The following is an 18,923-nucleotide window of genomic DNA, read 5'->3' as shown; positions in this document are numbered from 1 at the left end:
ACATTGTTCACGTGTAAAGGGGGAAGTGGGAGAGAAGAGTGCAGTAGAACTTGAAAATAACTTGAAAATTCAAGAAAATACCAGCTACACCATGGGTACGTCCAAATATTTTCCAGGGGCCAAAATTATAGTCTGGGGTGTGACCGAGGGCTGCATTGATGCTGGCAGGCTGGGGAGAGGAGCTGTAAGGTGGGCACGGAGGGCAGAAGCATGTACATGATATGGACTGTGAGTCCTGGAGCTGTTTAAGGTTTCATTCCATGCCTCCATCTAAATTAATCACATAGGGCCTGATTTAGAATTCACCCGATTGGTTACTTCATCATAAATGTGCTCGAGTAACCCGCCAGCTGAATTCTTCATCAGGCCCATACTGTGTTATGCTGCATCAGAGTTACTATCACTCTACCACACCCTGGAGTAAGCCTTCTCTGCTTATTATTGCTACCTTTGATGGGACAAGTGTACAGGTAACTTTATTATTGAAGTGGAATGAAATTGAAACTTGGAACTCACAATTTCCTTATGCCTTTAAACTCAAAGGCAGGCTATACATTACGCATGCTTAGAAACGAGATCAGATAAGGTAGCAATTTCTTTTTTTAATCCTGGGAAAGTTTTTGCATTGGCACTAGGAGGCTTGATATTTAATCCTAGATTTAGCATTTTGCCTACATATGCTGGTTGTGAACTCTATGTTAAAATTTTGGGCAGGCTCCACAACACAGTATCATTTCTTTGATGAGAGAAGCCCAGAGTCACACTATTGGGACCACGCACAACCCATTTGTTGTGTACTAAGTATGTGATAAGAAAACAGGGCTGTAATCTGACCATAATTTTATGTTACCAATGGAGGAGAAAACACAAAGGGGCCCATTAGGATCACAGGCGGATCGCCACCCATTTCCCCTCTGCCATATTACTAGTTGACCCGGCGGAAACGGGTTTAATATGGTGGCGGTGTCTGTTAGACACCGCCAGCCATATTACCATGGGTGCAGTAACATGAAAGGCATGCAGGGATAGACTGCGGGGGCGGTTACGGGCCCCAGGGACTCTTGGGGGTGGGGGGTTGCACATGGGGGGTCCCTATGGTACCCCCCTCCAGTTCCATGCACAACATGGCAGGCATTGCATAGAAGTGCACGACATGCCTTCCTGGCATTGTGGCGGGCGGTGCTGAGTGCACCGCCTGCCACAATGACAGGAAGAAAGGATGCGCCCGCCACTCCTGATAGGATGGCTGGCGGACAAAGTCCGCCCGCCATCCTAATGACCCCCCAAGTCTCATAGTCAAATCACTAAATATGGCATAGTGAAAAATGTATATACCTTAAGTCCTGCACTGTGTTGTTGGTACTCCTGGTTCATCAAATTGTTTGATCATGATTAAATCATGTCTCTCGTATGCCTTTGTCCCTTTACTTTCTATTATGTGATAGAGGTGGCTGAGCCACTAAAAAGCTCAGGTCTAGCTTGAGTCACATGCCTGGCTCTAGCTCAGCTCAAAGTTCCTTTGGAACCTCCAGCCCAAAAACGAGACAAGCCTTAGTGTGGCTTCTGTCTGCCTTCTTCTCTCTAACCACATTTGCCAAGAATTAAAGACAAGCATTCATGGTTGATGTAAAACAAGAGAGAGAGAGGTATGTATCTAGTAAGTGAATTGCACAATGTGAATCCAGAAAACCTGGGCTCAATCCTTGCTTCACTGCTTGACCAGATTGTGTGATCCTAGAAAACTGTTTTATTTCACCTTGCCCCCTATTTCTTCATAATTACAAATGACAGCACATTGAGCCACATGAGTTCTGGATATTCACTGTACAAAAATGTCTTATGTTTATGTAAAAGACTAAAATGCTATTCTATGTACAATAATAACCTAGTATTAATAGAGGCTGTACATGACACCTGGCGTGCCTCTTGGTTCATTAATCGCCTTTCATCAGAGCTGGGGAAAGGGTGTGAATGTTTCTAAGTTCATCTTTGAAAATCTTCACTTCTAATTGCCAAGCAATGCAATGATATATTATGATGCACTAAGGTGAAAAATGCACACGTTAGGGAAATACGCTTTTCTAATTTTATCTTACTGGTACGTTCGATGTACGATGTCTTTGAACACGAGGGCGTTCCTAAAGTTAATTGGAGTGGGACATAGTCTGTGCTTCTTTCCTTTACTTTAATTAACATAAAGAAATGCTTGTTTTTGTGTAACTTACTTCTGCCCGCAATTAGTCAAGTGAACAGCAGCTCAGTGCTGTTGCTGTCCATGGAACCATATGCAAAGGTCATGGCTCCGGGGCTATACAATGAGTATCGCTGTGCCACACTATACGCCATATCACTATCCTCTTCTTTGCCTCTACATACGTGCAGGTGGGGCCATGCATCTATTTTCAATGCACTTGCACTTTCATGCATAAACTAACGGCCAGACTTACTAATATGTTATGCAACACAGCACAGAGCAGCAGTCAAGGTTTCTGCGCTTCTTTAGGTGAGAGAGCAGGACAACACCATATCTTAACACCATATATATTGGCCTCTTCCCAAGCACCGGCATACAATTTGGCTGTCTTATATATTCGGAGCCAGACGTGCACAGTATAGGCACACCGTGGGACCCTGCAACTAAGGAAAACTTCCGTGGGATCCCCCGGTCTGAGTTCCATGACGTGATTAATATACGAAATTCAAGTCACTACCGGCCTGGAGAACTCCAGAAGACCGAGATTCATGGTAACACCGTGAGTTTTTTTACCACGTACACATGACCAGAGGTTAGGGTACGCCTTAGCGTGCGTATACCGTCATGGTCACACACTTTTTTAGGTCCTGATGAATGCTTAGCAGAACATGCACCGTTACACAAGCTGAAACATGTTCATGTCGACCAAACATCACACTTTTACGGTTCGTCCAGCTTCATTACTCGGCTGGGTTTGATCCGTCACCTGCTTTTTAATCAGTAACCAGATCACCTACAAGTAAAAGTTTTTTACGGGTAGTTTCTGGTTGCTTCTTAATCTTGCACTTTACCACTTGCACTTATACACTTCACTTTACCTGCTCCGCTGCAATCGCAGGCGTCGTAGCACACCGGAACGACATTCGGTTTTTCCGGTGGGGACCCTATGATGAAGCATGTCACCCCAGGCTGGTGAGTGAGGGTCCTTTAATAAACATATGTGTGTTTCTCTCTTTTCCAGTGCTTATCGATTTCAGTCACTCTTTTGTTGTTACTGAGTGTCTTATATAATGCACACACCTTTGCACATTAGGACAAAGGTGTTTGTGTGATGTCTAGCATAGGTTTTGTACTGCAAGCGTACACTTCCAGTACAAAATATTGTGCTCAGATATGTTCCATTATATGTGGGATGTACAGTATAACACACGAGCAAAGTGGGCAAATTTTGGAGAAAAAGAAACTTTTCTTCTACTTTGTGCCAGACTCAAGTAGGCTTATTTTCTTTTGCGCAAAGCCCTATCTACAAATATTAGTAGACAGGGCTTTGTGTGAAAAAACATGGATATTAGCTTCGAAACACCCATGTACCACCCATGGGAACTCCTTTGATGCAAAGTAGTACATACCAGTATGTGCATTACTTTTAAGCAATTTTCCAGTGCAAATAACGTTTTGTGCTGGAAAGTAAAAAACAAATTAACGCTTTGCGCTGTTTTGCATCACTTTATCAGAATTTCTACAGGTGCAAAATGTTGATAAATGTGTCCCTAACCATGTAACTGAATTATTAACCGCACAAACTTCAGATAGAACGCACAGCATTAGTTGCTGCTCATTTTTTCCAAGCTGTGCTGGGTGTAACTCATTTTTTAATTGAAAGTGTTACCACATTATATTACATTGTTCAATTTTGTAAAATCGTGCGAGGAACGGGGTAATATGATACGGCTCCATGGTGGCAGCAGAAAACTGGTTTTCTAACGAAAATGTACACATTTCTGTGTTAGAGACAATAATTACCCTGGCATGTATGGGTTCCACATGCGAATAATCCTGTCGATGCCACCCGTCACAATGAGGTTGTTTGCTTTACAGAAGGCAAATGTTTTCACTCCTTTGTAGACTTGGAATACAGTGCTGTCTCCGTGAGCTCTCCTCTGCGGTGATCTTTGCATTCCTGGCACTCTCTTTACTTTGGATTCTTTCCCATGGTCCTTGATGTCTCTCATCTGTTGCTCAACGTTTGTTGTTCCAACTGTGCACCCTAAAAGATCAAGCAGTGATTAAAATATTCACCCATGAGGGGCACATCCTTGTGATTTTATTTCTTTTGGAAAAAAAGGTTGCTTCCATATTTTGACCTCATTCCAAAGAAAGCTTCTCTGCTTTCAGTTCATGCACTACCATTGGTCTCCTTCTCCTTTGCATCTGCCAACGTTGTCTTACCTCCCACTGTTAAATTTCTGCATGGATGGCACATGCCATTTAAAATGTACTACACATAAATTGCTCATAAACAGAAGTACACACACCAGTATATTTAGGTTGTTTAAAATAATTGTTTGGTGCAAACAATTCGTTGTCAGTGACCACGTGAAAAATAACCTCATTACTCTCAAATCATGAGACTCCTCTTTTTTTTTAATTAAAAATTATAATCAGATACATTCGACATTCGTTGTTGTAGCGTGAGACCAGATGGACCCTGTAATATTTCTTACTATGGTGCATAAGTAACTGGGCCCTACTATTCTTTTATTTAAGGGAAAAAGAGAAGAAAGGAGGAGAAGGCAGAGAGTTTAGTGTTGAAAACAAGATAGGAAAGGGACAGGTCAGCAGGCAGTTGCATTCGCTTGGCATTACATTAGCGGTAGCTATACATGCTGTGTTACAATTGACAACAAAAACTGGGGTGCTCGAGGTTCCTGAGAGTTCCCGTGTGCTGTGCTAGGGCTCAGTCCTTTGCATGGCTCCTTCCATGCCATGAGTTTGAATTGCACGACCTACGTTTGATGGTTTAAACCATCTTCTGTCACCTCTCACGAGAATAATAAGCATTGGAAAAGCAAATAAGTCTAACCATGGCAACCGACCATTTAAAAAAACAAACCTTTTTATTATTAATAAATGCAATATGCAAAATAAATAAATACAAATACACGGTATTGAAGTATTTTTCAGGCAGCCATGCACGTATTGTTAGTCAAAATGCTCACACATAGTAGAAGAGAGCCAATGGATGAGGAAGGCCACCTAACATCACATTCTTTATGCTGTGGTGAGTGGAATCAGAATGTGAATGACACTTGAACATCCTAATGGATAACGAGTGCAGGCTGAAAGCCCTTGTATGCACATATATATCTATGTTTATTATGAACTGTTTGGAACTTATGAGGCTGTCGAAACAGTTAAAGCTGTGCAGATGTGCAAACTGGGTCTCTTGTTCCACCTCTAAAGACTCCTATGTTGAGGGAGATGCATACGCCCAAGACTATACATATCTGGGGTAAGCTTATCTAGGTTAGACTTCAGCAATATTTATCTGGGAGTATTGTACACACGACTGTATAACAGAGAGAGTGCATCTATAGCTGTAAGGCTTGACCATAAAAGAAATACATTTACAGTTTCAAACTTTTTTTAATACTTTATTCGATCCGACTTCATTGGGGGAGCTGCTCAAAATATAACTTTCTACCTAGGTTCCTAACTTCAGTTATAAGCTAATGCAGACAGGCTATGCGTTCTTCCACGCTCTGCACTTCCATATAACCTGCAGCTGTGGAACGGGGAGGTGGTATTTTATACAAGGTCCTATAGCCCCATACAATGCAGTCACGTGTCCCCCGCAGAAGCACAGAGAAGGCCTTGGCACATCTCTTTCCGTGCCCTTGGCACATTTCAAAACCTTTCTCCATAGCAATTCTAGTGAGGGTATTTGTGAGTTTCTCAGATGCTGTCCGTGCCCCTGCGCCATTCATCTTAGATACCACCTACACAGCTTCTGAATGCTGACCTATGCCAGGGGCCAAACACTGAAAAACAGACATAGCAACTTTGCACACATTTTAATGTGTCCTAGTACTTTCCCTTCCAAAGTAGTGATTGTTGAATCAATTAACACCGGATCACTTAAATAAATGGGTCACCATCGGTAAATGTTTTCTTTTAGAGCAGGTAGGCTTTGAGCCTAATTCTTAGACTTGAGACCAATGATTGGTGTTGTGGGGGTCCACGAAGCAGATGAGTGTATTTACCTGCTTCATGGAATTAAAGGCAACATTTAATGTTGTTGGCAAGTTTTGTGAAATATAATGGAGGGTTGGGGTACCAGTTGGCCTAATTCATATAATTCATATTGTACATTTGAACAACAGGGTCAGAGCAGAGTTCACTAGAAATGGAAGATTAACAGAGAGATCCCACTCCCATAGGAAATCAGTCTAATACCTTAGGGATAGCTAAATCATGTGCAGCGAAGTCTGTGATCACATTAACTGCCTTCTTTTGTGCAGATAATCTGGTCATATTGGATCTAACACCTCACCTAGTAGTCTTCAGAGGAAGATTAAGGTCTTCAGGAGTACTGTGAGACCAATAAATAATAAAAAATAATACATTCATCATAAATTAGGATAAAACAAGTATTATGTTTTTGGTGAGAAAAAGCTAAAAATGTACAGTTTCTTAGTGGTGCAAAGTGTGAAAGGGTCGACACTATGTGGTTTATGAGATCACTATCATGGAAAGACCACTGGAAAGGAGTAAAAACTCCTGATGTGTAATACCTTGCTTGGTGTTTTATTGTTGTCCCCATTAATAATAATGTATCAAATAACAGTAGAACCAATTGCCATCCATAGAAGTAAAGCTATTGAAGCTATTGAAACAAAAGCCCTTGAACAAATTCTCCCATTACCCAGATCAATTCTGGTGCAAGGTATTTGCCTCGAGAAACTGCTCCAGGAGGATCTTGGATCAAGGGGGGTCAGTGGCAGTGGTCCTCCTTGATCTAAGCGCCGCGTTTGATACGGTGTGCTACAAAACCCTGCTGTCTCGACTAGTCGATCTGGGGGAATCAGGAGACGCTCTTGACTGGTTGGGTTCCTTTCTGAGCGGAAGGACCTTCCAGGTCTTCGATGGCGACTCCTGCTCCACTAGCAGACCTCTAAACTGCGGGGTACCCCAAGGTTCCTCCCTAAGCCCCACGCTGTTCAATGTGTACATGAGGCCGCTGGCTGAGGTCGTCCGACAATACGGTATCAAGATCATCTCGTATGCGGACGACACTCAGCTGGTGGTCTCTCTGGCACAGAAGAACAGCGGGCTCCCCCAGACCAACCTAGCAGCTTGCCTGGAGGATGTCAGGAGATGGATGACAGCATCCTCATTAAAACTCAATGGCGACAAGACCGAGATAATGCTCCTCGGCCCCCCTATTCTCACCCCCATCGACCAGCTATGGCCCCCTAGTTTGGGCCCTCCTCCATCCCCGAAGGAGGACATTAAAAGTCAGGGAGTCTGGCTGGACAAAACCCTCACCTTTAATACTCAGGCAACTAAAACAGCAGCAACCTGCTTCGGGATTATCCGAATGCTGAGAAAAATCCTGCCAATTCTGCCCTTGGAAGCTAAACAGGTTGTTATTCAGGGCCTCATCCAGTCCCGGCTTGATTTCAACAATGCCCTTTACTTGGGAGCCCCTGAGTACGTGCTGCAGAAACTTCAGTGCACGCAGAACTGTGCAGCTCGCACGCTGCTCCAGATCCCTCGCAGAGAATCAGCTAAGCCAGGGATCAGGTCACTCCACTGGCTCCCTGTCAGGGATAGAATACAATTCAAGACCCTGTGGATATCGCACCAAGCCTTCCATAGAGCCAGACCTGAGATTAACCACATACTTCTCACTCCCTATTGTCCCGGTAAATCACTTCATTCAAAGAACGCTTTCCTTGCTGCAGTTCCCAGAGTGAAAAGGTCCAGAGCAGGAGGCAGGTCCTTCATGCTCAACGCTGCTAAATTATGGAACTCCCTTCCCTTCTCACTTAGGTCCAACTCTATCCTCTCGTCCTTCCGTAAAGAGATAAAAACATATCTCTTCAGAAATTAGCTCTCCACCTGGATCTCTCCCCTCTTCCCTCAGAGTTCTGTTACCTCTACTCAGCGCTTGGACGCCCTCGGGCAGCAGCCGCGCTTTACAAAACTCCTTCACTTCACTTCACTTCACTTATATTGTGTTCTTGGAATTATCTGGCAAAAGGAAGATGTATCAACTTTATACAACAGGTTGAAAATTATTCGAGGATTAAATTGTTTTTGCAATATTTTGTAAATCTGGAAAATAGTATTTTGACAAATTTGAATAACCTGAGTCCACATATTGCTGAAATCAAAATAGGTCTTAGTAGTCCTGATGAGTTAAGGAATACAGTGGCAAACATATCCTTTAGAAAAAATGAACGGTTTTATCCAGACTAATAATTGATGGTTTGTGTAATCCAAACCCTCGGTCCAGCTGACTGAAGCTTATTTGGCTTGGTGGTAGGAACAAGCTGTCTGAATTCCCAGACCCTTGATTAAGAAAACTACCAACATGGCGTCTAGGTTTCGGGTATGGCTAGTATTTGAAGGAGTTCATGCCATTTACAAAAGAGAATGATGGCAAATGTCCTCGCATATTTCAATTGCCATATTCACTAGTGCACTTACTACTTGTTCTTTTATTTTTAGATTTACGTCATAAATATTTATGTGTATGTCTATTTACAATCCGGTCTTCAAGATTGTCACAATTCACAATTGGAAGATATCGATCCTGGGGCAGCCTTAGCAAGATTTCCGTTATATTTACAATACTGGACATTAAAAATCTTTTACTTTACAACTGATATGTATTACGGATTTATGTGTTTATTTTATGGGCAACCACCTAAATAAATACTATTTTGAACTGAAAACTGAATTGACTCTGATGCTTTGAAAATCTGCAGCAAAAGATGTTTGCAGCTGTCAAATCCTGAAACGTTAGGTATCTATTTAATCTGTGTTGCCACAATAGCCCATCACGATATCAAACGAGAAGGTTTCCTTCTGAACACAGAGCAAACAATTTTCAGCAGTACTCCACGACAAACACAGCCACAGCGTTTAAATTGAATTACATTTTGGACACTTGTAAGGAACAATAGTAAAAGTATGCCCATGATTGTACGTAGAGAATGATCAAACTAATTGACTATTGTGCTTTACATACTGGGAGATATTTGAGGTCTAGCACTGCAACGTACTGTATTTTGTGGGATCCTGTTGGTGTCTTAGATATCGAGGTAATACATATTCTAATTCTGCAGTCATGCTTTCAGTGGCGGCTCCTCCGCTGAGGCGGAGAAGCGTCACCCAACAGGAAAAATAAAATGATAATAACACCATGTTATTGTCATTTTCTTTTTCAGAAGGCTCTGAAGGTGTGGGGCTGCCCACAGAGCAGAGGGAGGAGAGGTGAGCACTTTCTACGTGCGCATGATGGTTTGGCCAACTGTCGTGGTCCGGCCAAACCGTCATACGCACTTAGCCTGTTCTCCACCTGGCTGTGTTGCACACCTTGGCTGGAGAAGATGAACAGGCTTCCACTGACTGTCTGAGCGCTGAACCACGGTGCTCAGTCCAATCACGACGCTTCTGTCACTAGTCGTGATTGACTAGGGGAGTCTGCTTCCCGCTCGACCGAAGAGGACGGAGGAGAAGTGGCGGCCAGCAGTTAAGTGAATATATATTGTTTCTTAAACCCTTCTGCCCCCACACCCCACTCCACCACTACTGCCCCACAGAAGCCGCTACTGCGTGCTTCACATAATTGGAGTTATGTTAACAACTGTACAGCAATGGTGAGTTGGGGAAATGCACATTCTAGAATGGCAACCATGTTTATCATACTTGGAGAAATGTATACACTGGTATAATATGCTTTATGTACTGTGCCATAGTGTATATTAGCATGATGAAGGTGCTTTACATACTGGGGTAGTGTGCATTCTAGTATGGTAATGGTGCAATACCCATGGCACAGTGAGCAGTTGAAAGACTTACTAAGCAGCTCCTTCCAACAGGAAGCATCCCCATGGACGTCAATTCACCAAAATGCCAGGGATAGCAGAAGTGACTTCACATGCCCCTTAACCTTCAATTTCACTCGCTCCTGCATATGGTTATACCTATTCACACATACACACATACACACTCACACATACACACACACTCTGTATACACATGAAGACCCTTTCACATATACACACACTCTCTCTTACATAAACACACCAAAAACTGCAAACACGCACACAACATACATACATTTAAAAGCGTTTCTTTTTACTTACCTCAGCTGCGGGGAAAGTCATATTCCAGCTATTGGTGCCCCATTGTTTATTAAACTAATAGCGAACAATGTATTATTATTTACTATTAGTATAATAAAAAGTGGACAAAAAACGAGGTGAGTGAAGCGCCCACCGACTTCCAAAAGGAAGAGCTGCTTCTCTTCCTGCCACTGCTGACACTAGAGGTCGCAAAGGCAGTGGTGCCAGGGATCACAAGGGGCGTGTGAGGGGTCGCAGCAGCGACCTCTGGCAACCCCTAAATGACGTCCATGAGCAGCCCACTAGCCTGCGTGAAATCTGTGATGACCTCAAGCAACAATTGGGGGAGGTGTATTCACTGAGCATCTAATTAACACCACACTGGAATGCCTTCATAGTACCTAACATATATAGCTGCTTCCTAGAATATTAGCACACCATTCAAAACCATATACTGGAGGTTATCTGGCATATAGTGACAGCACCGTGGTATATAACGTCTTTAATTGCGATAGTATTTTATTTTCTGGCACAAAAATGTTGATGGGGTATTAATTTGTACAGGAACACTGTCTTGTGTCAAACACTGTGTCCTGGTAAAATATTAAAACTAGATTCATATTTTGCTAAGGATGTCCATCTATGAGAAGAAAGAAAGTTTTTTAGTACACTTGATGGTTAGAAGGAGACTGTTTGTGAATAGCAAGTCTGGAAACACCATAGAACAATTGACTACTAAGTAGAAGTATAAGCTTCACCAGCATGCTAGTTGCATTATTTATATAATATGTTCTAAGAAGCAATGAATTTTAACAATTGACCAGTGGATCAAATATAATAGAATCAAAAAGGGGGGGTGGGGGGTGGTGGTACTGGTTAGGTTCACCCTCCTATGTACATATAGTATACTATTTTATCTTATCATATTTTATTATCTTTATTCGGATTTTCATTCCAGTATTACGTGCTGACCGTAGCATTTTCCTCTGTCTAAGACAGCCAGTAGATTCTAGGAGGGTACTTATGAATAATGGTTTCACCCCTCCAAGATGGCCCCGCTTTTCACTGAGGAAAATGGCAGATTTTCCAACACGCCCGGCCATACATTGGTTTCATGACTTATTATATGTTGCCTCATTTAACTTCCCGCGTTATCAAATTGTTTTCTTGATAACCTTGACAAACGCACAAGTACCTGCCTCAGTCACACTGTGGGGGCAAGATAGAGGAACACTTCCATATCCTCCCAAGATGGCCCTTGTGTATTGCCAACAGTAGCGGCCATCTTGGTTTGCTTTAACTTCCACAGTCTAGTCATATTTGGTATACTAGCATGACTGGGCTTTTTCATTCCTATTTAAACTGCACCAGAAGACAGACGCGCTAAGATGCGGTCCGCCGGGGTGCCAGTAGGTGTTATTAGATGGAGGTATGCTTTGACGAAGTAAGTTCCTTTTCCTCAACAGGTTCCTCCGGACATTTCAAAGCACTATTTTTTCTATTTTGTTTAATTTTTCTATTTCTTTGAGCATCTGCCATCCACGTTATGGGCAGACTCAGCAATATGTTTTGCTGGTAGTTCTCTTATTTTCTCTGCTTTGCTCACAGTTAACTACAATGCTCTGTATCTCTTTAGGGTATGACTACAATCCCCTCTACCCCAGCAGACAACGAGGCATAGTATTGCCAAAGCATAAGTATGTCCCAGAAGTTTTGAGAACATTACATGTTTATATGTTGTATGTCATGTGGTGTCCAGTTTTTTCACTAGCGGTTTTAAAGTTATATCCCTGCATCTAACTATGCTTTCTCACAAAGGAGACGTCTGATGTGTTTTATTATGTCACGTTAGGTTAAAGCACTAATTAATTATTATCTCTAAGGGCACCAACTATAGAGGAGTACATGTTATGTTATGTAATTTTGATCGGATTACCTCATTAGATATAGACCTGCCCACGTGAGAGGTGGGCAGGCGTTATGTGCTAACTTTTCATTCTGTTTAATTCCCTGTACAGATACTACGAGTCAAAGACTAAACCGTATGTATTTTGAATTGGGTGCTCACACATTAGGTGTGCATCCTCACTTTATTATAGGATTTCACAAGGAGTGGCACGCATGGGGCTCGTCCCTGTGTGGTACTGAAGAAGAGGTTCATGGGATACCTCGAAACATGTCGACCGAATATCAGGGACTGTATACACATAACAGTTATATCTTTTCCCTACTATTTAACCCCTTTTTATCCTTACCAACTAGGAGCGAGAATAAAATATTAGCCCACTAGCTAGGTATTTTTAATATCACTTCACCACTCCACGAACACTGCACTACACCTTTTCTTTACAAAAAGTGCTCCTAAGTAGTTCCCCAACTTGCAGCACGCCCCAAGCAGCAGCTGTTTGGGATGGCCCCAATAATGAAGCATGTCACCTAGAGGCAACCCTGGGAGAGTGAGGGGACTCAAGAAAATAATTTTCTTTCTTTGGACAGGGGTCTTGTTTTTTTGCGCATTCAGCGGAATCCCCATTCCCTTGGTTAGGTTTTTTTTAATCGAACAAATGTAATAGCCAATAGAGATAATGCGCATAGCAGGCTCTCTCCCACACTGGTGGGAGATACCTTAAGGGGAAAAAAACCCTGCCAAAGTGGTAGAAAATTCTAAATGAAACAGCAGGCCCCCTGTTGCTGTTGTGCAGGTGTTTCTTCCATCACATGGGTGAGTTGGTGGTTGGACCACCCAACCTATTCACCCCTTTACTATGCATACAATAGAAGCAGATGGGACTCCGGGCAAGGCTCTATCATGGACAACTTGTGTGCATTATTAAGAGAGTGTACATCTTACCCAGTACTAAAGCTGTAGGCTGGTGGTTTGAGGTAGAAATGATTGCCTTGATGGAATCGTAGTACTTCAGCTAGAATAAAAACAGAAGCAATGAGCACTGCTATATTGGAATAAACAATAACAAATAATTGATTTTTAGGTTATGACAACACTGTGTCAGGAAAAAGCTAATGTGACAGCATTTAGTAATTGAGCCACTGCATTATAATTTAGGGACAACAGCGTACCTCTTCTGTTTGCGAGTTCTTCAACCAAAATTGAAAGATCCTTTTCTAAGGTAACTTTGCTTGTTTGATGCTTAGTATTTGTTATCTTCATCGACATACACAAAGTGTGCTTCTGGTGTCTGTACATTTTTATGATGACAAGAACATCTCACCTTCCAAATAGAGTGCAAGTTGTATATGTGCATTTTGTGAAGATGGGGATACCTTATTAGGAAGAACCATATTGAGATTCTGAGGTCATTTATTTACCATTGTTTGTGTTATACAGGCCCAAAATACCTCAAGGACAGAATTAACTTCCACGTACCCAAAAGAAACCTCCGATCCGCCAACCTCGCGCTGGCCGAAACCCCACACATCCACAGAGCCAGAGCAGGCGGAAGATCCTTCTCCCACATTGCAGCCAAAACATGGAACAAGCTACTGGCAGTCATCAGGCACGCCCCCTTCCTGAACACCTTCAGAAAAACCCTCAAGACCTGGCTCTTGGGCTAAACAGATCTGCAACCCCTGATCCCCCTCCCCCTCCAGCGTCTTGAGACCCTCACGGGTGAGTAGAGCGATTAGAATTTCCCTGATTGATTGATTGTTATGTTTATCGGCTCTCATACCTCAGGTATCCAAGTGTTCTGCAAAGACACCAACATTAAATTAGGAAGGTTTGATATCTGAAAAAAAATTTGAGTTTTGAGCGATCTACCAAAAGCTAGTAAGCTAGGTTCAAATTGTAGTAGAAGTCTGGTGTGAAGGCTGGGTACTCTTGAGACAAACTGGTGACTTAATAATGTAAATTTCCATAGAGAATAAACTTATAAACGGCACAGTAATTTCATCTAAGATTACATGGGTAATTTGTGAAATAGATGTGTTTCTTCAGGCATTGAAGCACTCTGTTGTAGAGACTTGTGTGCACCTGAATCTGACCTCTTGCTAGAAGAGTTGTTCACCTGTCCTGTAGCACCAAAACCCTTTCTTCCAAGAGAGTAAAGGAGCCTGCTAACCCAGCAGCTGGAGTGACTGTCCAGAAAGAGTTGAAAGTAGCATGTCTCCAGTGTGTGGGACACCCAGAAGAAGACTGCAGAGAGACATCAGTAGACCCCAGTGTCTGTGAACCTTTAGACTTTCTGCGGTGGTTCCTATAGGGAACCTCGAAGATTGAGACACTGATTACGGAGGCCAGTGTGGCTGTGATCACAAGACAAGACAACCGGTCTGTGTGTGCTGCATCATCAACCGAGTATTGGCCTGTGCATGCCCACATCATCAGCAAGGTATTGGCCTGTGTGTGGGTGCATTATCACCAAAGACTTGGCATGTGTTACTGCGTTGTAACCAGCCTGTACAGGACTTCAACGGTTGGCCTATGCAGGGCCTCCACTCCCTATGATGAATCTGGATGGTCAAATCCACATTTACTGGGCAGCCAGCATAGTAGCCATTGTGGAATATGCCAATGGCGCTACCAACTGGTGTACCAGCTATCTAAAAAAATGATTGGCCGAGTACGTTGAGAAAGAAGCCAGGCAGATGCTCTAAGGGATTTTTCACCACATGGTGGAAGAAACTTCAGACTGACCCATGATAGCCTGTGCTCAAGCTCGTAAAGTAGTGATGCTGCACCAGAGCTCTGATCATGCTAATACCTCTTACCTTCAGGGTAGGGACCAGCTAGATCATCGGTTTAACCGAGGGGGGAAAAGGATACAGGCACAGCACTGCTTTATAGCAACCAGGGACACTATATTGTATTCATTTGCGTTAGTGTACTTTCTTTCTTGAAAGATAAGCACTAGATTGGGCATTGTTTATTGCGCTGTTGTGTTACTGTCGAGCTCTGAGCTCGAGCACCCCCACACCACCTCCCAGAGAAGCCTGTGGCTGCTCACCATCACTACCACTGAGAGTCATGTGCTGAAGGGGTTGTACTTGGCCCAGTTTGCAGAGGCCTAGTAGGATGGATCCCAAAGGCAGACAACCTCAACCCCCAGGGTTGATGACCATTTGCCTGTGCATGTTCACCCTTGCTCCACCCAGAATGGGGTTTCACACACAATAACTGTAACATGAATTTACATGATATTGCCTATAAAATAATATCAACCAGATTTTGTTTTGTGGTAGATGTTTGTGTTGTGCCTGCTACCCCCTTGTAGCACCCTAAACATCTGGCGCCTGGGCAAATAAAGAGGAAGAAGCTCAGCCCGGGGCAGTTGGACACAAGGAAAACAAATATGGTAATATGCAAAGACAAACCTGCATAAAAAAACAAAAGCCACATTTCACCAGACTAACGTCAATCAATAGGAAATTGTGTGGAATAAGTCAGTGGGACAGATGCTCAGTTTTCCATTAAATCATTGTAATACTAGGGTTTTCTGCTTTGCTTGAAGTCAGAATTATGCTCCAACAAGGAGTCCGAGAAGCTCATATTTTTAAATGTGGCTCACAGCTTTCTCTTTCTTGTCCCACCCTGTCTGCCCCTTATCCCTAAAGTAGTTAAGCTTTTCAGTTATGACCGCTACCTTTAATTTAATAACAACTCCAGGCGTTACTGTAATCCTCCAGAATCAGTCTTTCCATCTGTTTTCTGTTTGTGTTTTTACCTGTGTGACCCAATCTTCATGCACTTTCCAGCTGATGAATGTTACATGAGGTGAAAGCGTTGCGTAGTCAATTCCTATGTTAGGCATGTTGTCTACTCTTGGTAGCTTCTTCCAGGTTCTGAAGATCAAAGAACAAGAGGTAGGTTTATTCTTAGATGAGTTATTTCAGTGGTGGTGTTTTTAAGAAGAGGGGAGAAGAGGAGAATTGTGGTCTCAAAGAGTAATGCAACTATATTGTATCTCTCAGAGGTCAGGGTGAGTTCATGTGTGTGCCATAGGTGACCTCCTTATGGCAACTAATTCTGGATTTCAGCAATTAATGAGTAACAAACAGAGCCAAGGGGTTGGGTTCTGTCCTGGAGGCCATGCATTTGGCGAGGGGGTGGGATAGGTGGTTACAGTGATTGGAGGCCTAGAGGGGTGCCAATCGTCTTGTTTCGTCTTTCCAAACCTTAATCTAAAGTATGAGTAACAAATTACCACCTTGTCTGTGTTTGCTTTTTAGTTAGACTTCATCTGAGTCAAAAAGCTTATGGCGTCAAATCATTTGGCAAATGAGTGTCAATAACTTTTGGTGACTGGTGCAGGTGGGATATCAAGTTTGTCTTTGTTGTTGTAGTTTTTGTGCAACAAGACCATTGTGCAAGACGGATTGACTTATAAGTTTTGTAAAGGTAAATCTGCCTCTTTGGCTATGTCTATCACTGTGTTTATAAACTTATGTGGAAGGACAGCACGAGCAGCGATCACAAGTTACAGGTACATGACAGCTTTCATTGGCTCTCATTGTCTGATAGATTATCCTGTACATAAAATCGAAGAACGATACGTTGAATTTTAAATACTAACCTGAGAAGTTCTCCCACAGATTTCAAAAGCAGAAGGTTCACACATCCCTGTGAAAACAGAGATAAAAAGAAATAACGTTACACTCCTATGTTGCTGCACTGTGTTCAAACATGTATCTACTCCTACATATGTGGTCTATAAAACTCACTATCATATTCCTTGCAAAAATATCACTCACAGGCAAAGGAATACGTGAAGTATCTCTTGGGGGTGAGAAGCCTATGTTGTCTTGTGAGCAAATAGATTAAGTAAAACATATTGCTGGTTGGCACCTTATACTCAAGAAAGTTTACGCATACGGATGCGACTTCGGGTAAATCGATTTTTATGTTTGTGGTGACAGGTTTAAAGTCAACAAGTTTCAAGTAACAGGCGCAGCTACATAATATCCTGATACACTTTGGGGCATATTATCAAGGGGGTTTATCTCCGCTTTTTCGGCTTTAAAAGCCAAGAAAGCGGAGATGAAATTATCTCCCTATTACCTAGCTGTCGCTAACACCAGTTAGCGACAGCTAGTAGGAGATAGCGACCATCTTGGGCCCCACTTTGCATGTCAGTGATATTTATCACTAATGACATGCAAAGTGGGCGCGCCAAGATGTTAGCGACTGGAAACAGTCGCTAACATCGCTATCTCCTATTACCAACTTTTGGAGATATTCGTGCTAAGTGTAAAAGTGTGCCAGTGCAGTGAGAGAGCTGAAGAACATAATATCTTAGTAGATATGGCAATTTTCAGCTCTCCCATTCATACAATGCAGCACAGTGCAGCAACTTGCCTTGCTGCAATGAATGGTGTGAATTCTAAGTAAATCTGCACCCCAGTATGTGTGGTAACATGAGTTACTGCACATTCCCTAATTTAACGTCCACTTATAATTAGTGCATTAAATTCATTCACACTTTCTCAATAACCCCAGAAAGAACACATTTGCTTATCCACAACAGTAAAAAACATAAACCAAGTATCTTAAAACATCCAGGACATAACGGAAGAAACTCACCTATACTTCAGCTCCATCATGCTCAGATGTAACACATGTAGTATCCTGCCCAGGTACATGCACATGATCATGCCAGACATGGAGCTTAGTATTTCACGTCTTTATTCCTCGGCGTGTACTCATCAACTGAACATTCGACATCATGAATTCCATCACCCACACCGATGCACATACATCACTGTTCTACGGAGTGAGTCAGGAACTAAAAGGGTCCCATCATCTCTAACTCACAAGACACTACAGCAGGTGCTTGTAATACACCAAACATAACTATTCTTTGACAACCAAGGCAGCAAAACAGCATCATATTCATCAAACCCCTCACAGTGCAACAGGCACTTCCCACATGGCCTGCAGCTCCCTCTAGCACAGGGGCTCACCAAACACTTCTTGCCTGTACACTCAAAACACCACAAGAACAACATAGTCAAACAATCTCTCACTCCAAAAGAAGCCGAACCTACAGGGTCTGAAATCTCCTCGAGCAAAGGCTGTCATCAGTTCTACAATACCAGAACATACAGCACAGCACTCATACTTGCGGGCTTGGTATTGGTGTTTTAAAACATTTTTGCATTCTATCAATCATCATAATTAGAAAGGCCCTGCACTGAAGAAAAACCCATGGCACCTGTCAAGGGCATATAGAAGGGTAGATACATGTTGACCTTTTGTGTACTACGAATTCTAAAGAGCAGTTTGAGAATCAGGCCTGTATTGAGACATTTAACACATTTGCTGATTGCAACCGAAAACATGCCCATGCTCTTTTTAGTGAACGTTTTGCACAAAGGCTTGTGATGAGTGTTAACAGTAAACATTTCCCCCCTCAGAAAATTATGAAATTTAGCTGATTGCCCAGTTTTTTGCTAGAGACTTTTTCTCAGTTACAGAATAATTAAACTACTGTCCTCTTAAAGCTTTTGACCCAACCTCTTTTGTCTGTTGTTTCCCTTCTGTCACCTGCACCAAAACTGCTACTTAATCTTTCAAACTGGCAACAGTAGCCACCATGCAATTTCTTTCCGGAATAAATGCCTGCAGATCAGACACC

At 42.6% G+C, this 18,923-nt stretch overlaps 1 protein-coding gene across 1 annotated transcript in view; it reads right to left on the bottom strand.

Annotated features, from left to right (window-relative positions):
• LOC144771636 (cilia- and flagella-associated protein 337-like) overlaps positions 1 to 18,923 on the bottom strand; it is a 556,113-nt gene that overhangs the window by 324,942 nt on the left and 212,248 nt on the right. Inside the window, exons 10-13 of the mRNA XM_078656000.1 lie at positions 16,863 to 16,909; positions 16,014 to 16,131; positions 13,184 to 13,253; positions 3,998 to 4,241 (exon numbers count right to left, since the gene is read on the bottom strand). Of these exons, the coding sequence (XP_078512126.1) occupies positions 3,998 to 4,241; positions 13,184 to 13,253; positions 16,014 to 16,131; positions 16,863 to 16,909 (479 nt within the window). The remainder of the gene's footprint in view (positions 1 to 3,997; positions 4,242 to 13,183; positions 13,254 to 16,013; positions 16,132 to 16,862; positions 16,910 to 18,923) is intronic.

This window comes from Lissotriton helveticus, chromosome 8 (assembly GCF_964261635.1).
Source record: "Lissotriton helveticus chromosome 8, aLisHel1.1, whole genome shotgun sequence".
NCBI classification, from domain to species: domain Eukaryota; kingdom Metazoa; phylum Chordata; class Amphibia; order Caudata; family Salamandridae; genus Lissotriton; species Lissotriton helveticus.
This window is presented reverse-complemented; position numbering and strand designations above follow the sequence as displayed.